A 26298-nucleotide genomic window follows, 5' to 3' on the forward strand; every position below is an offset into this window, starting at 1 on the left:
TCAAGACTATGGTTTTCCAGTGGTCATGTGTGGATGTGAGAGTTGGACTGTGAAGTTGGACTGAGTGCTGAAGAATTGATGCTTTTGAACTGTGGTGATGGAGAAGACTCTTGAGAGTCCCTTGGACTCCAAGGAGATCCAACCAGTCCATTCTAAAGGAGATCAGTCCTGGTTGTTCATTGGAAGGACTGATGTTGAAGCTGAAACTCCAGTACTTTGGCCACCTGATGCGAAGAGGTGACTCATTTGAAAAGACCCTGATGCTGGGAAAGATTGAGGGCAGGAGGAGAAGAGGATGACAGAAGATGAGATGGTTGGATGGCGTCACTGACTCGATGGACATGGGTTTAGGTGGGCTCCAGGAATTGGTGATGGACAGGGAGGCCTGGCGTGCTGTGATTCATGGGGTCGCAAAGAGTCAGACATGACTGAGCGACTGAACTGACTGACTGACTGTGGGATATTGATTTTCAAGGATACTGTGAACCTGGAGCTAGTGAGGAAAAGTGAAAAGGGGCACATTAAAACATCACAGAGCTTATTTCCATACCAAGGTTCAGCAGTTGTTCATGAGTAGATCCTCCTTGAATTGCTGCAGGTTTTGAATTAATTTCCAGACCTCTGGAAAAATTGATTTGACAATTTTTGCTAGTTTTCTTGTTGCTTTAATGGATCAGAAAATATTTGAGTATTCTTACTCTGCTTTTTTTGGTCACTCCATTTCTTTTGTTTTGAGAAGTTAACCTTTTTGGGAGCAGTGGGTGGGGAGGTGGGCCTCTTCTACTCAAAACACCGGTAATGATTTCATTTCTTATGTGATAGTCCAACTTAGTTTCCCTCAGTGGGTCAGTGGATATAAGTCGTCTGCATTCTTGACAACTTTTGTTTTCCATTTCTGTTTCTCCTAAGGGTCTTAGAGGTGTGAGAACAGTTCAGAATTGATAATTAATAAGTTATACTACCAAATAAAGACAAAAAAGGTAAAAGTGAAGTTGGGGGAAAAAGTGATGTCAAATAGAGTACTTTCAACCAGAAATCCTACAGTTTTGTTGGATTTTGAATAAATGTTTAAAATATTAAACCAAAGAAATATAAAAAATAAAATTTGGAATTTTAAGAAAACTTTTTTTTTTAACCTGATTCTGTAACTTGATTTTTACTTTTTGTTTTGTTGTATCCTGTCAGGATGCCCGACATGCAGCAGAGGGAGAAATATATACCAAGCTTAATCAAAAAATTGATGAATTTGTTCAGCTTGCTGATTATGACTGGACAATGTCTGAGCCAGATGGAAGAGCTAGTGGTTATTTAATGGATCTTATTAATTTTTTGAGAAGCATCTTTCAAGTGTTTACTCATTTGCCTGTAAGTATAAAAATGTCAAAAAATTGTTATAATTTTGCTTACTAAAATATATTTTAGAATTCAGTTTTAGTTGGAGGCTTACTTATTTAAACCACTTCCTAGTTTGAATATTTCCTTTTCTGTAAATCAATTTGTGAAAAATGTTAATTTATCTATTTTTTTATTGAGTTAAAATTGGTATATAACATCATATAAACTTCAGGTGTATAACATTATAAATGGGTATTTGTGAACACTACAGTGACCACTATCATAAATCGAATTACCATCTATTTCACCCTCCCCCAGCTCCTAACCCTCTGGTAACCACCAGTCTGTTCTGTGTATCTGTGAGTTTGTTTTTGTTTTGTTTGATTCTACATAAAAGTGAAATCCTATGGTATTTGTCTTTCTCAATCTGACTTATTTCGCTTAGCATAATACCCTCCTGGTCCATCCATGTTGTCGCAAATGGCAAGATTTCCTTCCTTTTTTTATAGCTATGTAGCATTCTGTTGTATATATACATATATATGGCACATTTTCATTATCCATTCATGGACACTTAGGTTGTTCTCATATCTTGGCTATTGTAAATTATGCTTCAGTGATCATAGTGGTGTATATACTTTCAAATTACTATTTTTCCTTTTTTTTCAAAGAAATATACACAACTGAAATAGCTAGATCATATGGCAGTTCTACTCTTAATTTTTTGAGGAATCTCCATATTGTTTTCCATAGTGGTTACACCAGTTTACATTCTCACCAACAGCATATGAGGGTTCCCTTTTCTCCACATTCTCTCCAGTACTTATTATTTCTGGGTTTTTGGATTGTTTGTTTTTTATAATAGCCATTCTAATAGATATGAGGTGATACCTCATTGAAGTTTTGATTTGCATTTTCCTCATGGTTAGTGATGTTGAACATCTTTTCATGTGCCTGCTGGCTATCTATATGGCCAGCAAAATGTCTTTAGAGAAATGGCTCTTCAGATCTTCTGCCCAGTTTTTGAGTTGTTTTGGTTTTTTGTTGTTGAATTATGTGAGTTCATTATACAGCTTGGATATTAACTGCTATTATATATGATTTGCAAAAATCTCTTCCTGTTTGGTGGGTTGCTTTTTCATTTTGTTGATGGTTTCCTTCACCGTGCAGAAAACGTTTTTTAGTTTCATGGAGTCCCATTTGTTTATTTTTGCTTTCGTTTCTCTTACCTTTGGAGTCAGATCTAAAAAAAAAACGTGGCTAAGACCAATGTCAGGGAGGTTACCTCCTATGTTTTCTTATAGGAACTTTATAATTTCAAGTCTTTTTAAGTTTTTTAATGTATATATTTTTGGTTGTGCTGCGTCTTTGTTGCTACTCATGGGCTTTCTCTAGTTGCCGTGAGTGGGGGCTACTCTTCCTTGTGGTACACAGGCTTCTCATCGAGGTGGCTTCTCTTGTTGTGGAGCATAGACTCTAGGCACTCAGGCTTTAGTAGCTGCAACACATGGGCTCAGTAGTTGTGGCTCATGGGGTCTGGAGTGTGGGCTCAGTAGTTGTGGTGTACAGGCTGTAGTTGCTCTGTGGCATGTGGAATCTTCCCACTAGAGATCAAACCTGTGTCCCCTGCATTGGCAGACAGACTCCCATCCACTGTACCACCAGAGAAGTCCAATTTCAAGTTTTTAATCGATTTGAGTTAATTTTTATGTGTAGTATATGATGGTGGTCTAGTTCCATATTTTTGTGTGTGGCTGCCCAGTTTTCCCAACCCTGTTTATTGAAGAGATTCTCCTTTCTCCATTGTATATTCTTGGCTTCTTTGCTGTAAATTAGTTGTCCATGTATGTGTGGGTTTATTCCTGGACTCTCTACTTTGCTCCACTGTTCTGTGTGTCTATTTTTATACCAATGCCATGTTTTGATTAGTGTGGCTTTGTAGTGTAGTTTGAAATCAGGAATCATGATACATCTTTAGTCAATTGTTTGAAACTTTAATTTGTTTTACTTTTTAAGCCAGATAACTTACAACTCACTTCCCACCAAAGCCAAAACAAAGCCCTGAAACTGACAACATATTCTTAACTAGAAATAAACTCTGATAGAAGTAGTTTTCATGAAACTACTTCAGTATGATCAGTGACTTTTCTTTTAGAAAAGGCCAAGAAATTATTGGGTATTTGTAGACCAGAGACTAAAATAGGAGCATTGCTCCATCCTATTATGTAGTCATAGTACAGTTACATCTTGAATAATATGTTGATGAAATGTTTCTTAAGAAGATATGACAGGGACATTTGAGTATGAGTAGGCTGAAACACTGGATTCTTCCTATGAGGGATCCAAAGGGAATTCCCTGGCAATCCAGTGTTTAAGAGTCCATGCTTTTGCTGCCGTGGGGCCAGTTCAATCACTGGTTGAGGAACTAAGATCCCACAAGACTAGTGGCACTACCAAAGAAAGAAAAAGAAAGACAAGACCAAACAGATGATGGTGGGATGCACATTTTCTCATTCAGTTCAGTTCAATCACTCAGTCGTGTCTGACTCTTGTGACCCCATGAACTGCAGCACGCCAGGCCTCCCTGCCCATCACCAACTCCTGGAGTTCACCCAAACTCGTGTGCATCCAGTCGATGATGCCGTCCAGCGATCTCATCCTCTGTCGTCCCCTTCTCCTCCTGCTTCCAATCCCTCCCAGCATCAGTCTTTTCCAATGAGTCAGCTCTTCACAGGAGGTGGCCAAAGTATTGGAGTTTCAGCCTCAGCATCAGTCCTTCCAATGAACATCCAGGACTTGTCTCCTTTAGGATGAACTAGTTGGATCTCCTTGCAGTCCAAGGGACTCTCAAGAGTCTTCTCCAGCACCACAGTTCAAAAGCATCCATTCTTTGGCACTCAGCTTTCTTCACAGTCCAACTCTCACATCCGTACATGACCACTGGAAAAACCATAACCTTGACTAGATGGAACTTTATTGGCAAAGTAATGTCTCTGCTTTTGAATATGCTATCTAGGTTGGTCATAACTTTCCTTCCAAGGAGTAAGTGTCCTTTAATTTCATGGCTACAGTCACCATCTGCAGTGATTTTGGAGCCCCCAAAAATAAAGTCTGACACTGTTTCCATTGTTTCCCCATCTATTTCCCATGAAGTGATGGGACCAGATGCCATGATCTAAGTTTTCTGAATGTTGAGCTTTAAGCCAACTTTTTCACTCTCCTCTTTCACTTTCATCAAGAGGCTTTTTAGTTCCTCTTCACTTTCTGCCATAAGGGTGGTGTCATCTGCATATCTGAGGTTATTGATATTTCTTCCAGTAATCTTGATTCCAGCTTGTGCTTCTTCCAGCCCAGCGTTTCTCATGATGTACTCTGCGTATAAGTTAAATAAGCAGGGTAACAATATACAGCCTTGACGTACTCCTTTTCCTATTTGGAACCACTCTGTTCCATGTCCAGTTCTAACTGTTGCTTCCTGACCTGCATACAGGTTTCTCAAGAGGCAGGTCAGGTGGTCTGGTATGCCCATCTCTTTCAAAATTTTCCACAGTTTATTGTGATCCACATTTCCTCTTTAGTTATACTCTAAACTAAAAGAATTACTGTTAAAATGTGAATGGAATAGTTTTGTACAAAAGAAGTAGGAAGAAATTTTGACCTTTTTAATATCATAATAAGATATAGGTGGACACAAAAAAGTTAAATCTGCAGCCTACCCAACTGCCTCTAACCATCTCCTTGTTTAAAATGAAAAGAAAAAAAAGACATTATTCTCTCCATCTCTTTCTCTATCAAAGGGCCAGTTAGAATATTTGAAGGAAGATATTGCTTAAAAATAGAAGAATTTCTTAAAGAGATTTTTATGGTGGGTCTGTGTCAAAGAGCTTTTAGAAGCTTACCCAGGGTTGATACTATATTCCTCACTATTTCTTGAGTTGAAAAAGGGAACCTGTGTATTATATATATAATTTTAATACCACCTCCCTCGTAGCTCAGTTGGTAAAGGATCTGCGTGCAGTGTGGAAGACCCGGGTTCAATCCCTGGGTCAGGAAGATCCCCTGGGGAAGGGAATGGCAACCCACGCCAGTATTCTTGCCTGGTGAATCCCATGGACAGAGGAGCTGGTGGGCTATAGTCCATGAGGTCACAAAGAATTGAACACGACTGAGCAACTAAACAGTATTACAGCAATTTCAAAAAAGTATGCATTAAATAGGTACTGAATTAATTTGAATTCACCTTGTCAGTACAAATCTCTGTGCTTCCAGCCAAAACCAGTTCTCACAAGTAAACACATTGCTCGTGTGTGCACGTATACACAGATACACATCATGTTTCTGTGTTGCAGTATGTGCTTCACAGGTTGACATGAGATGATGGGTAAGGATTTTGTGCCTAGCTCAGGTGAGATTAAGAGAGATTATATATTAGAAATGTTTAGGGTAAATGCCTTGCCTCAGGTGGCTGACATCTAGAGGGAAATCCTGCTTTTTCATAGGACAGACTCTGCTGACATTGAGAATGACAGACTCCTGTCACTCACCTGATCTATTACAATATTTTGTATAGTTTTAGGTGAGTGTGTGCCATTTGGGATTTTTATGTCATCTAACATGGGTTTTTCTGCAAGGAACGTTCACTTATATAAAATGTAGACCAACAAATTCAACAACAGCAATATATAGGACATGACCAAATAAGAAAATTATGGTTTACAGTTAGGAAAAGAAAAAATGGTACTAATAACAGTATATTCTTATTCAAGGGATGAGCTGAAAGCATAATTCCCAAGGGAAAATATTAAGTTGTTGGCTATGGTAAATTTTAGCAAGATTGATTATTATGGCTGAGTATATTAATTCTCTGAAACGCTGAAATTGTATAAAATATTCAGTTAGTTTGTGTTCTTTCAAGCAAAAAACAGTGTTATTAAATGCATTATTTTTCTAAGCAATATATGGCAATGTATAAGCTGCCATTTTGATTTAAATGTTTTAAGCTAAAAATAATTCCTCATCTTCAGGTTACCTTTGGACCCAGATAGAGAGAGGGCCCAGTTTTGGACTCTCCCAAACTAAGAGAATCTTCATAATGTATTTGTTCATCACAGTCAGTCAGTCCCAAGTCAACCAGCTTACGTAGAATTATTTATCCATGAAAAATTATGTGGGGGAGCTGGCTCTGGCTCCATGATTCTTGATTTTGACAGGGTTAATAAACAGTGCCATGAGTTAGAGTCAATGGGAGCTGTGAAACCAAGGGTCACTCTTTCAAATAGTGCAAGTATTGGCCAGTATTGCAAGTAATTGGACAGACAAGTAGATCCTGTAGGATAAAGATAACTGTCTCACCCCATCCCTGAAATGTACCTAAGACTGTCAGTTTAAAAGCTCCATTCTTAACTTCACTGCGTATTTACTTTTTGTCAGTCCCTATGATTGTTGCATCATAACAATGGGGAAAAATAATATTTTCCCCATCAAAGAGAGTCATGACTTGTAGTTGCTGACCACATTGCCTAGTAAAGGTTTCATTGATTCTAGAAAGGTTATAATCCACCTGATAGGATTTTGTTCTCTTCTCACAGGGTATGAGAACAATAGAACTTAATGGATGATAATGGTTCTGATGGAGCCCAGAGAAAGAACTTTATTGTTTTTCTCTTTTCTACTACACTGTGGCTGTGGTAGGAAGCTGTAGAATTTGGAAGGTCACCAATAATGTCTACTTTAAATGCCTCCAGTCTCTGGTTGAATGGCTGAGAGAACTGGTATATTACTCTCTTCATCTGTTTCTCTTAAGAATCAGCCAGCAAGCCTATGCAGAGGACTAAAAGTAAAGAGTTGCCTTGCTTCCATGTTAGATTATCTCCTCATCTGCATTTCCCTGTGCTGTAGCAGAGAATCCAGGCTCTCTGCTGGCCACAGGAATTAACAGTAACTTAAAAAGCAATATTTATAATAATGACAGGTATTTTCCCATACCCAGAATGTTAAACTGCCCTGCTAAATATATTGTCTTCAGGAAACTTACCATTTAATGACTCAGAGTCAAGCCCCCTTATATGTTACTGTTCTTAGGGACCAGAGTGATGAAGGGAAGAGAGCACAGGGTGGCCTTTAGAGTTAGAAGGACTTATGTTTGAACCTAAGATTTTTAACTTCCTGGCTGTGGAGTCCTGGCAAGTTGCTTAACTTCTCTGAACTCCTTTACTTCTGCAAAATAGACATAATCCATTTTCTCCATAGGACTTCAGTTCAGTTCCTTTCAGTTCATTCGCTCAGTCGTGTCCAACTCTTTGTGACCCCATGAACTGCAGCATGCCAGGCTTCCCTGTCCATCACCAACTCCAGGAGCCCACCCAAACTCATGTCCATTGAGTTGGTGACACAGTCCAACCATCTCATCCTCTGTCATCTCCTTCTCCTGCCCTCAAGCTTTCCTAGCATCAGGGTCTTTTCAGATGAGTCAGCTCTTCGCATCAGGTGGCCGAAGTATTGGAGTTGCAGCTTCAACACAGTCACCCATAGCACTATCAGAGGATGAAATAAAATCTTGTGTAGAATAGTCGGCTGGCAGGGTGCTTGACATAAAGTAGCACCTATTAATAAATATTTTATCTTTCCTTCTCCTTTCTTCCTCTGTTGTTTTAAGGCCTTTTATAGTATTAGTTTTAGTTCAGTATCATTACAGTTTTTTTCTCTTGTATTTATGCCTATATTTTTGGCTTGTATTATTTAGTTTTGAGTTCTGTGCTTTTGCATTGTATAGTATTTTAAAAGCTTCATTAATTGTTAAAGATACTCACTATAAAGTATATTTGTTTGAATAATTGTTACAGCTTGACTGCTTACAGTGCTTACAGTGACTCATGGTCACTTGCTGGCTGATGTCAGTGAAGTGTGATTATTGAAAGATATAAATATTATTTTATCCCCAAATCAGTACTCTTGAAATCAGCAACGTTTACTGTTTCAAACATGTAAGTGAACTTTCTTGTTTCTGATAATTTTTTCCTGACAGTTAAAAACTATTGCTCAGTAAAGAAGAAAATTTTAAAAAAAGTTATCTTCTGTTATCTTTTAAAAGAAAAGTTACTGTTAACATTTTGACGTGTGTTCTACAAGTCATCTTTTTCTAATGCATTTATAACACTTATTTTTAAGCCTAACTTGTAAGCAAGCTTTGTGTTTTTTAAATAAGATTTTATATTAGCTAGAAAATTTGAAAACCATTCAGTGTTAAATTTTTAAAAGCATTCAGCATTCATTCACCACTTACAAGTCTATAAATAAAAGATATTGTTGAATAGCTTGCAGTTATTTAGTAATTCATGACGGCCAAGTGGGACTCAGTAATCTTTTACTGTGAATACAGTACCACCTAAAGACCCAGTGGTGATCCGCTGGAAACAGTAGTTACCATTTCTTTCTTTCATATATGCTAGTGATGTGTTTGTTAAAATAAAGATGTTTTATTGATTTACAACCACTAAGGGATATATGTAAATAATGAACCTGGCGCCACTAACTTTTTAATTTGCACTTTTAATTTCCATAAATAGTTTAAAAAACATTATGCTTTCTGTAAGTGAGAAATAAGTATATATATCCAGTGAACGAAAGTGCATGATTTAGATAGAAATGGATAGTGTCTAACTTTTAAAACCATACTCTAAAGCATTTTTTTCTGGAGATGCAGTACTATATTGAAAATCCTGAGATTCACAGTCTAGGCCTGATTATTCCAGTTAACCAACATTATGTAAGTTGACAAATCATTCAGACTCTAAATTAATTTGCTAATTCAGTTCATTTCAGTTCAGTCGCTCAGTTGTGTCCGACTCTTTGCAACCCCATGAATTGCAGCACACCAGGCCTCCCTGCCCATCACCAACTCCCAGAGTTCACTCAAACTCAAGTCCATAGAGTTGGTGATGCCATCCAGGCATCTCATCCGCTGTCGTCTCCTTTTCCTCCTGCCCCCAATCCCTCCCAGCATCAGAGTCTTTTTCAATGAGTCAACTCTTCACATGAGGTGGCCAAAGAACTGGAGTGTCAGCCTCAACATCATTCCTTCCAAAGAACACCCAGGACTGATCTCCTTTAGAATGGACTGGTTGAATCTCCTTGCGGTCCAAGGGACTCTCAAGAGTCTTCTCCAGCACTGCAGTTCAAAAGCATCAATTCTTCGGCTCTGCTTTCTTCACAGTCCAACTCTCACATCCATACATGACTACTGGAAAAACCATAGCCTTGACTAGATGGACCTTTGTTGGCAAAGTAATGTCTCTGCTTTTGAATATGCTATCTAGGTTGGTCATAACTTTCCTTCCAAGGAGTAAGCGTCTTTTAATTTCATGGCTGCAGTCACCATCTGCAGTGATTTTGGAGCCGAGAAAATAAAGTCTGACATAGTTTCCACTGTTTCCGCATCTATTTCCCATGAAGTGATGGGACCAGATGCCATGATCTTAGTTTTCTGAATGTTAAGCTTTAAGCCAACTTTTTCACTCTCCTCTTTCACTTTCATCAAGAGGCTTTTTAGTTCCTCTTCACTTTCTGCCATAAGGGTGGTGTCATCTGCGTATCTGAGGTTATTGATATTTCTTCCGGTAATCTTGATTCCAGCTTGTGCTTCTTCCAGCCCAGCATTTCTCATGATGTACTCTGCATATAAGTTAAATAATCGGGGTGACAATATACAGCCTTGATGTACTCCTTTTCCTATTTGGAACCACTCTGTTGTTCCATGTCCAGTTCTAACTGTTGCTTCCTGACCTGCATATAGGTTTCTCAAGAGGCAGGTCAGGTGGTCTGGTATTCCCATCTCTTTCAGAATTTTCCACAGTTTATTGTGATCCACACAGTCAAAGGCTTTGGCATAGTCAATAAAGCAGAAATAGATGTTTTTCTGGAACTCTCTTGCTTTTTCGATGATCCAGCGGATGTTGGCAATTTGATCTCTGGTTCCTCTCCCTTTTCTAAAACCAGCTTGAACATCTGGAAGTTCACAGAATTAATATATTTCATTTCATAGAACTAAAAATGAAGGTTGTTTTTTAAAAAATATTTTAAAAATAAAGTTTATTTTTTAAATTTGCTTAAGTTAATATGCATACATGGTAGTAGGTCAGGTATCCCAGAAGACTTTGGGATGGAAAATAGCCTTCCCATCTCCCCCACCCCAGACTACCATTTCACCATGTTTTCATTTCTTCTGGTGGTTATCTTAAAAAGAGAATATCTTGTGAGTCCCTACTATGAAAGATAAGGCACATGTATTCAATAGTGACTTCTCACTTCATCCTTTTTCTTCAGTTTGATGTTTTATTTCTTATGTTTATTGTTTCTTTATATAAAATAGTTATACTCCTATTTTTATTCCTATTCTTTAGTCAGTATCTTAATTTACTTCTATGTAAGATAAAGACAGTAGCCTCCCTCCCTTCACTCTGTCAGTTCTTCTTCTGATGTTTTCTGACTGCTACAGAGGCCTCTGTCTCTGCTTTGTACCAGTTGCTCTCTAGAATTGCTGTATAGCTGTTTACCTGGGACTTTCTTTCTCTGATCTCCAGAGTTGGAAACTGTTTCGTGGATTTCAAGTGTTTTTAGAGCTTTACTGGTTGGTTTTGCTAAACTGCCACAGTAACTTTCTCCTGTTTAAGTCCTTGCATATCATGAAATACCTTCAGTATCCTTGTGTTTGATTGATAGTTTAGTAATTCTAAGTTGAATAGTTTTTCTCTGACAGTTTTTGTTGCGTTCCTCCATTGTCTTTTGGCATCCAGGTTTTAGGATCTATTTTTTATTCTTTAATATTCTAAAATGTCATGATAATGTGAGGAGATGTAGGCTTGTATTTCATTTACTTAGCTCTTTATTCAATGGCCCCTTTCTGTCAAAGGGGAAGTTCAGCACAAGAAACTTCTCTTTTATTATTTTTTAGATAATTTTTTCCCTCCACTTTTCTGTTCTCTTTTTATTGGACTCTCATTAACTAGATGTTAAGAGTTTCTAGACTGATCTTCTTTATCTTTTCCTTCATTTCCTATCTCTTTTTTTGTTCTCTGTTTTGGGAGGATTTCTCAATTTTATTTTCAGTCCATCTAGAGAATATTTTATTAGTTATATATTTTAATTTTTAAGGAGTCACTCTGTTTTAAAAGTGTTCTTTTCTCATAGAATGCTATTCTTTTTTTTTTAATGTATATATTATCTTTCAAATCTCCATGAGGTGTTTTTACAATGTTGTGTTGGTTTTGCCATACATCAACACGCATCTGCCGTGGGTGTACACGTGTTCCCCATCCTTTATTAATTTAATTGACTGCTGTGGCCTCTTCAGTTGCAGCATGTGGGATCTAGTTCCCTGACCAGGGATCGAACCTGGACCCCCTGAATTGGGAACACAGTGCCTTAGCCACTGGACCACCAGGGAAGTCCCTGGAGGGTTTTTTAAAAAGATATTTTCTGTTCCTTGAATTATCTATATTACCCTTGAATAGGTTTTTTCTTTCTTTGTTCTTCTCATTCTCTTTTAACAAAGAATGCCTGAAACGCTGATTTGCGTTTACTCTGCTACTGTATAAATACTCTATTTTTTGATAGATTTTTTTTCCCCCTCTTAGTTAGGAATCTGACTGGAAATGTTTTAAATTTGGGAGGTACTTTGCCTAGGATTCTTAACTTAGAGTGAGCAGGTATAGAGCTATCCATGAGATTGTGGTTTCCTCTCTTCAGGGCTGACTTCATGGATGTGTAACATGTGCTATGGCACATGGTCCTGAGTTTAGAAGGGTTCTGCACATGCTTTGGTGCTTTGCTGGCATCTTGAAATTCTTACAGATTTTTGGACAAGGGACCCCACATTTTCATTTTGCACTGAGCTCCACAAATTGTGTAGTCATCACTGCCCCTCTTTCCATTGTCACAATACCCCCCTTCCTCCTTCCTGCTCTCTCTCTCTTTTTTTTTTTTCTACCTACACCAGGAGTCTCAACTCTCCCTTTGAAGTTTCTCTCACTATGGAAAAATGCTTGTGCTCTGTAGTTAGGGGATCACTGGCACGGTTGTTCTAGAAATCTTTAGTTACTTAACCTGTTTCCCATTGCATTTCTGGTATCTGTCCTCTCTCATATGCACAACTGGACCTCTAATACATAGCTGGCTCCCAACTCCACTGTAGTTCCCCTGGTAGCATGTAATGGGCAGTTGCTTTCTCTTCTCTATTTAATCTGTTTTCTGGGTGACTTCCCTGGTGGTCAAGGTGTTAAGACTCTGCACTTCCAATGCAGGGGGCACAGGTTTGATCCCTGGTCGGGGAATTAAGATCCCACATGTCTTGTGGCATGGCCAAAATAAATAAATAAACATTTTTAAAGAAAAATCTGTTTTCTGTCTTCTAGAAGGTATCCCTTAATGAATTCCTCCACGTGCCTTCATTTTCTGTGTTGTTAAACATTTTATTCCTGTTTTGTAATTCTGTGCTTCTTGTATCACTTGTAGCTCAGGATCAGTGGGAAGCAAACACATTAACTTAGTCTACTGTCTTGATTTTGAACAACTTCTTTCCTTCTCTTTGAAATAAAATGATTGGATGAGATCACCTCTAATGTCCCTATTTATAAAATTTATTATTAAGTGTCACACAGGTGTAAAGTCCTAACTTAAACTTAGATTTATTCATTCTGGCACCTTATTTTCTTTTTTAGTTTTACTCTTTTATGTTCTTTGTCCTTTGGTTCATACTTTTTCCCTGAATTAAATATATAGGTGTACATGTCCTTTGACTTCACTGGAAACTGCAGAGGAGAACGTTAATAGTCAGTAGTACAATCACAGGCTTTAATCACCCTTTCTTCTTTTATGTGATACCAGAAAGAATTATATTAAAAATACAAAAATTATATTTTTAAATTGTTGCATAAGTAGCTTTGAATACATTTTGGTACTTTCCTTATCAAGTGAAAACATGACCATATATTTTTTGTATACATATATGCTAACAAATTACTTTTTTCTTATTTCAATATTAATCTTTAAATATATAATAATAATGAATAATGTTGATCTGATGACTTAGTAACATAAAAATTGTATAATGTGAACAATGATGAAAGCATCACAAGTCCTGTGACTTACTTGGTGTTCATGTTCATATGTTAAATGTTGTTGACTGCCTTTATTGACTACATTACAGAATTTTAGCTAAATTTCATCTTGGCTTTATGACTTTTATATCTCACATACAAATTATATACCTGTTATACAATTTGAAAGATTTTGGGAAAAAATAGTTGAATAACTGTTGTGATGGGATTTTGCTAATCCAAACAAATTTTTTTGGAAGTTAAATCTAGAAAGGACCTAGAGGTTACCTAGAGTCTGGTCCAGTCTTCCAGAAGAATGAACTGTCTGGATAACACAGCTGCCAACCCACTGCTTACTGTGGGTAATTACAGTATCTACCTGGCCAGTTAAATGTCTTCCTCCACTTCTGCTTGTGGTTTCTCCTTTACTCCTTGTGTGTTTGGTAAAAAGGATAACTTCCCATATGTAGAGCCACCTTCACTTCAGGCTAGATCAGATATTCAGGTGTCAGAGTTTGAGTTTTAAATTGTAACAACAACAGAGAGTCAGCTGGCTTGTGTATGGTGTGATTTTTTACTGCTTTAAACACCACTTCTGTTGATATCGGAATACATTTTCCTTTTTTATGATTGCCTGTTTGACTTCCTTCTCAGACTAACAGCAGTGATCATGCAGCCATGTCGGTAAGTAGATACAAGCTCAAGCTAGCATGTGAATTAAAAAATAACGAACTTCCTGCAGGCTTATTTTTCTCTGCTTAGGTGCTTATGGAAATTTTTAATTGTTTTGACAGTGTTCTTGATGCGTTTGTAGTTTTTGTGGAAGCCAGAGTTTGAAGATAATAACTAGTTGTTTTGGTGAAGCAATCAAGATTCTCTGAGACTTGATTGTGAAAGTTAATATTATGGTACATCTGTGGTGAGCGCAGTGCTTTGAGGATATCTCTCTGTGGTCATCGCAGGTATGACAGGCCATGCTTGAGATATTTTCCTTATCTGCAAATGAGTTCAATAGTTCAATAAGAATATATACTCTGGAGATTTTTGTGAGGGTTAAAAGAGGTAGTATACATGCAATGTTCAGAAAAGTGCCTGGCGTAAAATGAACACTCAAAACATATTAGTTGTTATATTTGTTGTAAGATTATCTGTGCTTTTCATGAATGCTTTTTTTCTACAGCACTTATCCCAGACTCTACTTGTAGAAATCTCAGTGCATAACACAGTATAGCCTATTACCCAATTCAAATGTTTCTTTTTCACCAAGCCCAATAGTGTTCATTGCCTTCCTCAGCATCTACTCTTTTTTAGTGGCTTTGTCATATTTTTGCTTTTTATTGTATTTGTTCATCCTTTTCACCTCCAGTTACAAGCTCTTAAGAGCAGAAATAAGAACTCAAATGTTGTCTGAGTATAGATATTGAAAAATATTCTTATTTTTGAAAAAATACCATCTAGCATTTGAAATTTAAATGTTCCTAACCTGCATTTTGTCCTTTCTGTTCTTATTTCTATTATCAAAGTTCAAATTTTGATTATCGTAATTGTCTTCTAATTTGTCTTTGCCAATAGTCTCTCATTACTTCTATTCATCCTACATATCAAAGCCAGATAATCCTCTCCAAAGCACATTTTAATTTCATTTTCTCTATTCAAAAATTTCAAGGTCTCTCACTTATCTACTGAATTAAGTGAAAATTGCACAGGCTAACAAATAAATGACCTCAGTCTCTTTCTGATACATTTCTGACCATGATTTAACCTGGGCATTTAAAGTGGAAAATTCACTCTGCCCTGCATCTAGCTTGAGTTTTCTACCTTGTCTTCATTTATAACTAAAAATTTTGAATCTCTTCCTAGAGCCATCTTTAATGCTACCTCTTTCATGAAGCTTTTACTGATTCTGCTTAACCTTATGTTGATTCTTTGTCCCACTTTTATGGTACTTATTTATATTTTGTCTTGAACTATGGTTGTAGACTTTCCTTCTTTCTACTTTCAGAATTTAATCTCATTATGTCAGGAACTATATCTACTCATCATGGTGTCTTCTGTAGTACCTAAACAATGTCTTACGTAGAGGAAGTGCTTTATAAGTACTTTTAAAGTTAACGTGAGAGGAATAGTGAATAACTAGACTATTATAAAGATAATTTTCTTGTATGTTTAAAAAGTATGAAAAGTATACTGCAGGGAGTTCCCTGGTGGCCTAGGGGTTAGGATTCCAGGCTTTCACTGCCAGGCCCTGGGTTCCGTCTTTGGTCAGGGAACTGAGAATCCTGCAAGCTGTGTGGTGTGACCAAGAGAAAAAAGTATACTGTAAAAATCAGAAGTTTTGAATCAAGAAATTTATTTGTCAAATATAGAATACTTTCTAGTTTTGAAGAGAAAGTTTACATTCTGTTATTTGCAGACAGGAATTTAGAAAATGTCTATGTGAATATGATATAGTAAAGATGGTATCAGTACCATCAGATGAGTAGAAATATTTGCATGGTTACTCATTCCTTATACAACTCCTTGAAAGAATAGTATAACAACTCAGATCACCACTCTGTAGATACTATAATGTTGAATAGTGTTGAATAGTGTTTAAGATGAACCTATAGCATGAAAATAATTTGCAAATTCCCAACACTAAGGACTAACACTTTGACTTATTGAAGAGACAGACCCTCAAGCTTTCACTTGACCTTTTGCTCATTTAATAAATGTTCAGTTCATTTCAATAAATGTAGTAGTTAAGTACGTATTAAGCGTGCTTACAGATTTCCTGCAGACAGACCATATGCATATTCAGAATACAGAAGTGAAACTAACCTTGCTATCCAAAAAAAAGAACCTCAGATTGTTTCTTGTCCTGTATTTAAGGACGGATGGATTTGGAGATCAGTTTTAGATAAATGTGAGTGAATAATTTGGAAAGATTTGGCACTTGAATGTCCAGTGTTTTAAAAAAGTTACTTATTTGAAATAGTTCTTTCTATGGTGATAAGCGAGGTATTTCTGTGACACATTTTGATACTTATTTCCGTACTTTATAAAAAGTTACAAGTACACAAAAATCAACAAGAGCAAACCATTGACAGTATATCAGTGCAGTGGAGAAAGTTAGAGAACTTTGAGAGAAAACATAAATGACAAAGTTGAAAGCAGTCAAGGTCCAGTGTTAGTAATAGAATTTCTATTTTTTCTTAAGCTTTTTCATAATGTGATAAAACAGTTAAGTGATTTTCACTATTGGAAGTTAATTCCAAAAAAAATCTTGCTTTTTAGTTGAAAGTGAACATACTTGAATTTTATAACTCTGATTCTTTTGGGTATTAAGTTGATGTCTCTATTAGCTAAATACTGACTAATCTAGGTGAGAAATTTGATTTCATAAGTTTGTAAGCCTTATGTGCCAGGCTTTTCTGTCCATGGGATTCTCCAGGCAAGAGTACTGAAGTGGGTTGCCGTTTCCTTCTCCAGGGGATCTTCCCGACCCAGGGATCGAACCCAGGTCTCCTGCATTGCAGGCAGACGCTTTATCCTCTGAGCCACCAGGGAAGCCCATATATAGCATAGCATACTTAAATATTTCCCTGCTGTTGAAGGTTGTAGAAAACAGTATTTTGAATTGCTTTTAATGAGGGCATAGTTGGAAGAAGTAGTGGCATTAATAACAAAGGGCTTTTAGCAAGAGAATTTTGGTAGGAAATCAGTGGATTAGGGGAGAAGTACAAGACCAACCTGTAAGTAACATTAAGGAGATATTTATTAAATGGAAATAAAACAGATTCTGTATACACACACACACAGTATTAGTACATACATGTATATGCACACTTACAAATAACCTTTTACTTCACTCTTATGGCTATAGATGAAACAGACTATATAATTGATGAAAGCTTTATGAGCAAAGGATCATTTTTAACAGGAAGATTCAGTATCAAAAACAGATGAAAACATACCATCTAGCAGTTTCACTACCAGATGGCAGCAGAGAATTTGTGTTCGTTAGGGTACTTGAGTTTTTGCACATAGGGGTAAGTTCTAGGAATGCAAATAGTCTTTCCTTTTAACCTGTATTACACAATAGAAAGAAAAAAATAGAAGATAGTTCTCTCCTCATACCACCCCCCACCAGAGTTAAGTAGGCCAAGGATTGGGGGAGAAAAGAGTCTAAAATATGTGGATAAGAGATTGTTTGAGTTGGAATTATGTTTATTATGAGCAGATAAAGAAAGTGAAAAAGAGGTCAGATCCCCTGGAGTGAAAGAAAGGAGATGGTAGGGAAAGATGTTGGAGTCAGAAGTTTCCTGTGCAAGCCACGATCTGATGGTGCTCAAGAACCTGTATTTTTTTTCTTCCCTGTATAGAACAGATAGGAATGGATAAGGGTGAGGATAAAAGAGATGATACTTTGCACATTGAAGTCCCAATAAAAGCGCAAGTTTAGATGAATATTACATATATATGAAACAATGTTTAATACTTCCTTTTCTTTCATTCAGGAGATTAGGCATTGTAAGGAAGCTGTCCTGTTTTAAAACTTTCTGCCTCTGATGAAAATTGGTCTGATAGCTGGTAATAGCATTGAGATTTAAAGCCTTTGTCTGTTTGGAAACAAGAAGGAGACAGTTGACACAGACCTACTGTAGATGTCTGTAAGGACTTATTTTTCACTCTCAGAATATTGTTGAATGTCATTTGCAAGATTGTTTTTAGAAAAAAAGTGCTTAGTAGATGACTTACCTTGTTTGCTCCCTCCTCCCATAATGAGTTTCGTTCTGTTTTAATATGTATCCTTTCCTCACAGGATACATTTCCCTGAGTAGTTTAAACTCCTCTTCCAGGTACTCCCTCAACTGAAAGTGACTAATAGTATCTACCCCAACCGCATCCCCACAATCTAGGATTTAGCCCAAAGAAATTACCTGTTCAAAAAATCCTTAACATTCTAGATGAGTATACCCCAAACCTTTGAGAATTCCCAAATTTGAGAATATGGCTGTGCCATGTAATTTCTTTCAGAAAACACTGTAAGATACAGTTGAAAACTATAGATCTTAATGACAGTTACTTTACCCATGTCAATTAACAGAAGACAGCCAAGCCACATTGACTTGGGGAGGTTGGGACTTTGACTGTATTCAGTCTCTGAGTAGTTCCTCCCTGCCCACAACCCATTTCACAGAGTACCTAACTCAAAAGTGAGTCTCAGCAAATGAAGCCCTACTTGTACTGGCCTCTCGGAGCCATCCTTAAAAGGCTGAAATCTAGATATAAATGCCTTGAATGACAAAGGCCTACTCTGTGTTATGTTTACATATGTACGGCTATGTTTATAATATATTGGGCTTCCCCAGTGGCTCAGATAGTAAAGAACCTGCCTGCAATGCAGGGGACCTGAGTTTGATCTCTGGTTGGAGAAGATCCCCTGGAGAAGGGAATGGCTCCTCACTCCAGTATTTTCACCTGGAGAATTCCATGAACAGAGGAGCCTGGTGGGCTGCAGTCCATAGGGTCGCAAACAGTCGGACATGCTGATTGACTAACACTCACTTACTTAGCCTCCTACCTATATGTATTAATCAGAGAGAGTCAGCTTGGGTGACATTTGTCCACTTTACTAATGATTATGTGGAAATAGTCTATACTCTTCTAACTTGTTAGTGATTCTGACAACTTCTTTGCAAATTTTAAGTTGTACTGGGGTTGTGAAATAGTAGATTTTAATGATTATATAGTCCTAATACTCTGAGCTGGGTGCTTATGTAAAAAAAATGAGGCTCTGACTCTGCTATGACAGAGTTGTTGCTATAATAACAGTTCTTGGATGTTTCAGTTTTTCAGTCTTAATTCCTGTGGCTCGACCATAGTATTCAGTCACATGTGGAAGTTTACAGCTTAAGGTTCTCTTGCATTTCTTACATTTGCCAAGGGAGAAGGTTATAGGGCCTTGATATTTTATTGCTTCCCTATTTAAACATGAACTTAATTGCCCAATTTGCTGTTATTAAGTGAATTTAGAAGGTAGGAAATATCTCTGTCAGTTCCTACACAGCACAGACGAGCTTCCTCTTCATGCTACCTTGGACGAAAGTGTGTTTAATCTAGATTTCTTTTTTTTTATATAAAAATTTTTAATTTTAATTGGAGGTTAATTACTTTACAATATTGTATTGGTTTTGCCATACATCAACATGAATCCACCACAAGTATACACTCTGGTATAATCAATAGCTTCAAAACCTTGACCTCTTCTAGACGTCATTGCCCTACTTGTCCTTGCATTCTCTTTCTGCTTATTAAAGTTAAGAGAAGTTTGAAGATATCATGGGACTGCTGTGACAGCAGCAATGATATTTGCAGGAACCTAAAAATCTGAGTGCTATATGTCATCTAAGGTCATGTTCAAAAGATTGTTTAAGAAGAAGGAAAAGAAAAAAAAGAAGAAGAAGGAAAAAGCCACCAAAGTTTAATGAGATCTGTGGTTGGGATGGGACTCCCCTAGTGGCTCAGTGGTAAAGAACCCACCTGCCAGTGCGGAAGACTTAAGAGACATGCATTCGATCCCTGGGTCGGGAAGGTCCCCTGGAAGAGGGCGTAGCAACCCACTCCAGTATTCTTGCCTGGAAAATCCTGTGGACAGAGGGGCCAGGCAGGCTACAGTCCATGGGGTCGCAAAGAGTTGGACACGACTGAAGTGACAACACATGCGCGCGCGTGCACACACACACACACACACACAGTTGGGATAAGGAAGTTAGGATAAGGCATGAAATAGAAATGTGCCATATAAGTGACCTGAAGTTTCCCCAGTTTGGAGAATTTTTTTCCCAACTTTAAGATATTTCTGTTCTTTTTAATCTGTGCATGTGTGTGTGTGAATGTGCATGTTCGTGTGTCCCAAGAGCAATACTTTATGTTATGTCTCATATCGTTATGGTTGAGAATTGTTAAAAGAAGAAAAGCCTAAGAGGAGAAAGGGAATTCATAATTGGCTATGGGAATTGTGGTTAACTGATGTGATAACCAGTTCTTTGGGGACTAGAGCTACTTAGATGCAGACAGGAAGAGTATGAGAGGAATATAGAAATGTAAAGGAGGTATTTTGGAGAATGTTAGGAATATTAGAATAAGTATATTTTGGTAGACCTATTAATTTTGGGGGCATAATCTCAAAACTGTTTTCAAGATTGTATTAAATTTATTTTTAAAACTTGCTAAAGAAATTCATCTTGATATTTAAACCTTTAAACATACATTCTATATTATTGGGAATCAGAGACATTTCAGTATTTTACCATGTGTTTAGCCAGAAAATAGATTAAAACCTTACTAGATGATGGAATCTTTGTGTATTTGTGAAGTCACCTTGGGGACATTTTTGTGTTTTAGGTATTTTTTTTCCAGATTGAATAATATTTTTTATGTTTGAGTAGTAGTACATTCAAGTAGTTTCATATAGTGAAATTTAAATTAGGGATTCTTTTGTAAAATAAAAAGAATTATAATGGATTTCTTAGATTAAAATGTCTGTTTTTCAACTTGGCATCATTTTTCAATAAGAATTCATTTCTGGTTTTAGTGTTGGATACTCCATATTTGATGAAAGACCTCACTCTTTTGGACAGTGTGTTTTAAAAGGCTAAAAATCGTGGTTCTTTAGGAGACTGACCAATTCATCAAAATATTTACTTTCTTCTTTCGTCTTCCCTCTGAAAAGGCTATTTCGTATCTCATAACTGAAATTCACATTGCAAATTGAGAGGCAATAAGTTTGAATACTATAGCAGTATTTTGCTGTTTTTATTTAAATAACTTTAAAAGTCACATAGAATCAGAATAAATAAATTTGCTTTCCAATGTTAGATTTAATATTCAAACTGACCATTATTTTATTCAAGTTTTTAAGTTTTTCCTGACAAGAGTTACATAACTTTTCAAAACAAAACCTGTTATCAATTTAAAGAATAATATAGTGCATAATATTTCTGAGTCTATATATTTTTTTAACTTAAATAAAAAGTAGCATATTGTGCAAGGTTGCTCTTTTGTGAGGGTATAAATAAAAGAAAATGGATTCTCCTGGGATCTTTAAGGAAAATAGACCAACACAGAAAGAATGATTGTAATTTCAAGAGTACATTTTTATGTAAAATGTATTTGAGAGAATGAAAGCAGCATTGAAAAATGCTTTCAAATAATTATTATTGAAATCAAGCCTTCCTATTTTATTAGATCTTTGAAATAAAAGAATTGTGAGACAGAAATGAAAACTTCAAATGAAAATTTAAATGTGTCAAATTAGTTTTTAAGTATTCTACATTTCTCCTACTATTATATTAGAATAGATCTATCAGAGTGTTACTTTGAAACCAAAACTGTTTTGAGTTATAATCTAATAAAATGTGTTGTATTTTTGTTACCATGTCATTTTATGATGTTTCAAAGGAAACAGAGTATCTTTACCTAATCTTTAATAGTAAATTATTCTGGAAATTTGGCTTGACATAAAAACAGATGTGTTTTCTTGATTCCTTTTAAACTGAGGGTTGGTGGTTTGTGGTTTATTGTTCCTGTGATTGGCATTAAAAGCCTTATTTCACAGCTTGCAGTGAGGGACTATTGGGTAAAGACTGTCTGTGTTCCACAAACTAAATTCAAAAAGTGTCAATCAAGGTCTCACATAGGTTACTTAGAGAATGAGTTTTCTTACTGGTTTCACCAAATGTCGCCTCATGCTGTCTTTGATTGGCACAGCCTGGCAGGGAGGATGGATGAATCTGTCACCGACTGGTTAATTGTGTTGCTGGTCTCAGTCTGACATTAGGTCTTTGACTCTTAAGTGGCTCAATACAAAACAAATTAGCAGATTGTAGTCATATTTCTCATTCTATATGCTTTGACTTTGTTGAATGCAGTCCATAAATCATATTGACTGACACACAAGTAAATGATGAAAGCTGCTTTTGAGACATGAATCTAGAAAGCAACACTGTGAAGGTGCCATGGAAGGATGCATATGGTTGACCCTTTGGGAATTTCCTAGGAGCCAAATGTCTCTTTACCACAATTGTTCTTAGAAGAAAAGCTTTTGGGTAATGCGAAAAGGATCTAATATGTCAGCAGATTCTCTTTTACAAGTTCCTTTGAAATACAAGAAGTTTGTCCAGGGGTTTTCTCTCTTTGCAAGTTGTTTTTCAGCAAAATGTGAGAGCAGGGTAAAAAAGTAGTTACCTTTAAAAGCTTGGCAGGTGTTTTTACTTACTTATTGAAATTTATGTTAAAGAAAAAGAGAATGTTAGCAATAGTTGCAATTAACTTTTCAGATGAGAGGAGCAGAAATTTCTAGGTGCTTGATACTAAATGTGCTATATTTTCTCAGTCATGTCATTTAATTATTTTGGCTTTGTTTGTTGTATTGTGAAAAACCAGGACATCTGTAATGAAAATGGCTGGTTTTTAAAGATAGTTGTAGAAGTACTTAGATTATTTTTGTTCTAGAAGGTGATACAGTATTAAAGCATTAAACAGTATTAAAGCAAAATAGTGTTTGGAAAGAAGTGTTTTGGTTATACAAAAGTGTACCAAGGGCTACAGGCATCAAAAATGTTTGGGGGATATGCAAGTTTCTGGAATATTAAAATTTTCTGTCTCAAAATAAGTAATAGATAAAATTTGCTTACATTTTATAGTCAAAAAGTACACATTAAAAAAATTGATCTTATAGAATATAACTGTTTAAAGGATTTGAACCTTTGATATCAATTTTGAGCTATAAAAAGGAATTTTTCATTTCAATATTTTATAAACATTTTAAACTTCTATCTTTGAGAACAATAAGCCTGTATTTAATATGCATAATCAAAGGAAATTGCATGTGTTACTTAAAGAGAAACACGTGTGTGTGTGTGTGTATGCACGCGCATGCACACTTGTGTGTTTTCATTACCCGTATCCACCACGTTTATGAAATAGCCTGTGCTTTGTACTAGTACCATTATTTTGGCTCCAGTACTATTGCTGCATAGTCATATGTAGCATCTGAACCCATGTTAAAATCGTACGCAATGTGTTTGTTTATGAAATGAATGTAGTAGTAACTGTTTTTGGCAGTTTATTAATCTGTTTTTGCAGTTAGTGCATTATATAAAGTGGCAACATAAGTAGGACGTGGAGCTGATTTGATGGAGAAGTACATTAAAACTAAAACATGCTAGTTGTTCCATTAGATCAAAATGACATTTCCATTAAGTTTTTTCAAGCCTATTACATTGTAATTAAATTACATGCATTGATTTCTTCTTTTTCTGTCTCTCCCCTCCTGCTTCTCATTCATATTGATATTATTCTGCTTGGGAAATGGAGCTGCATGTCTCCTAGACTAATTCTTCTTGGTTTGGGGATCTTGAAGCATGCTGGGTTTTGCATTGTTTGTTACATTCCTTTTTGGCAGTTCATCAGTATTTGTCAAATATATTGTTTGCAGTTTCTGATTTAGATATTGGCATTCCATTTCAAATGCACAGTTTTTTTTTTACTGTGCATAGTGTCTAAATGCTAAAGATTCATAAGGACTCATAAAAGTTCCTTGTTTCTAGTCTGACTTTAAATGTGTAATCGAATGAACAATTGTTCAAGTAAACATCTTTAAAATATATTTGTGTTCCTTGTTTTCTAACAGATCAGTCCTATGTAAACATTTTTGCATCAGTATATTATAGCATTTATGTTTGGAAGATTTTGGTGATTTTGTAGCTTTATTGGCCTCTGTGATAAGTAGGAAAAGCATAATGATCACATATCACTGGGTGAATATTTGTTAATGCTAATAAGGCAAAACATGGCACATCTTCCAAAAGTTCTTATTTCTAACCTTAGTCATAGATCTTTGAATCATATGGGTGTCAGTCCTTCACCAAATCACATAATTGTGGGTTGGAGATAGCCATACTAGCCGTGATATTACACTGGGAAGCTTTACCTGAAAGTTTTTGTAATATTTTCTTTTCAACTGTAGTTAAAATAAAAAGTCTGCTTGAAAGAATAATTTATACTAAAGGCAATATTGTGATTCAGCTATATAATCTAGAAGCTAGACATTTAAAATTGTTTTTATAATTTTAAAGAAAATACAGCCTGAATCAAGGCTGTCAAAATTCATGTGGAGAATTAGGAGCTTATTATAGTAGAAAATATAATGATATTGTACCAAAAGACAACCACAAGTATTTGTAGCTCACTTAACTTTATATTTCTAAATTATCAGATGATTTTAAAACTTAATTTTTAAAACTAAATAAAAAGATTTGTAGATGATTGTGAAATCATATTGGTATGCAAGCTTCTTTTTCTCCCTCCTAATTGAAGCTGTACTCCAAACTAAGCTTCCTATTAGCAGTAAAAACTTAATGACTCAAAGTATGTTTTATAAAGACATTTTACTTACTACATACATATGAAAGTATATGTTATAAAGTATATTAGGTATAGTTAAATTATAATAAATTGCACTATTAACTTAATTCTTGGCTTGGTTAATTACATAAAGGAAAGTTTAAAAAGCATTATATGAATAAATGTTCCATCAACATGACGGTTGTTTTATGTCACAAATGGCATATTTTAATGTGCATTTTTAAAAATACTTGAGATATTTAAAGAGATATGAAATAATCAATAGATTTTAAACACAAACTTTAATTTTTCTACATACAATTATAGCTTTAATGATGTTTATATCATAAGAATGACAAGTCAACAGAATGTTGCTTTCAGTTCTTATGCTAAAAGACAGCCACTCAGAATACAGAAAGAAAAAGGCGATCACTAAAAAAAATGCCATGAAAAATTTTTGTGATACTTTATGATATGATACGTTTCTATGTTTGTTTATTTTTTGGTTTGGATGTTTGTTTTCAACAGGGGAAAGTTGCCCAGACTGCTTGCATGTCAGCCTGCCAGCATCTGTCAACATCCTTAATGCAGATGCTGCTGGACAGTGAGTTAAAACAGATAAGCATGGGAGCCGTTCAGCAGTTTAACCTAGATGTCATACAGTGTGAATGTAAGTACCTTGTTGGTTAAAATGATGCATTTCTAGGAATCTATATGTAAATTATATGGGAAAATGGTATAGAGTAGCATAGTTCATTAAAGAGAGAGGAGGCCTGATCCAGCTAAACTTTCGGCAGCCTTAGAAGCAACTTCTTTCCAAGAAGAGGAAAACATTTCAGTTTCACATTTAGGGCTCTAGAGTGGCACTAAAGTGACAGTCTGAATGGATAATTAAAAAGGTGATTTATTTATAATTCTTTTTTTTTTTCTTTATTCCTTCTGGTCATTCTTGTCTTCTTGCCAGAACTCTCCTGATGTTTGTAGTACATGAATGAAATTATTGTTTGTCCTTCTTATTTTCCACACATAAACTTTCAGATACTTGCTAAAGAATGCTCTTAGGAACCTGCATTCCAACTGCAGTTTCTTTATAGTCTGACATTTTGATTCTCTCTCCCAAAGAATTTCTCAAGTCTTTACCTTTGCCCTTATTTTTCGCTTTATTTTCTTTAGGTGAGCGGGTTAGCAGATTCCATAATCTAATGTTGACATTAACCAGTCACCTTCAAAATTGATTGTGCTGTTTAGTTATTAGCCTTGCTATAAATGCTTCTAGCTGTAGGTTTTATTACCCCTATACAAGACATGAGTTTATGGAATAATTTTTAAGCACTTCTTTCAAATGTATGGTATATTGATTAAATGATGAAAATCCCTGGTTGACAGTTTAGGCAGGCACCACTGTTGATAAATTGAAAAACAGTGGGGCACAAGAAGGATTATAAAATACTTGCTTGGGGCAGATTTTGCAATAATATAT

General features: G+C 36.0%; 1 protein-coding gene across 18 annotated transcripts in view; it reads left to right on the forward strand.

Moving 5' to 3' along the window:
* Positions 1-26298, forward strand: part of EXOC6 (exocyst complex component 6) — a 193710-nt gene that overhangs the window by 112133 nt on the left and 55279 nt on the right. For 10 of the 18 annotated variants that reach the window (XR_015155645.1, XR_015155646.1, XM_086378608.1 and 7 more), the window contains 2 exons: positions 1186-1365; positions 25347-25488. Coding sequence is in view for 15 of the 18 variants with exons in the window: in XM_086378608.1 (XP_086234734.1) it covers positions 1186-1365; positions 25347-25488 (322 nt within the window). In the remaining 3 variants the exon portion in view is untranslated. Of the gene's footprint in view, positions 1-1185; positions 1366-14081; positions 14112-25346; positions 25489-26298 lie in introns of all 18 variants that reach the window. The other 8 variants (XR_015155644.1, XM_086378605.1, XM_086378602.1 and 5 more) reach the window with 1 other exon arrangement.

The sequence above is a fragment of the Bos grunniens genome, chromosome 26 (assembly GCF_055505025.1).
Source record: "Bos grunniens cultivar Pamir isolate PY7600 chromosome 26, Bosgru_T2T1.0, whole genome shotgun sequence".
Taxonomy (NCBI): domain Eukaryota; kingdom Metazoa; phylum Chordata; class Mammalia; order Artiodactyla; family Bovidae; genus Bos; species Bos grunniens.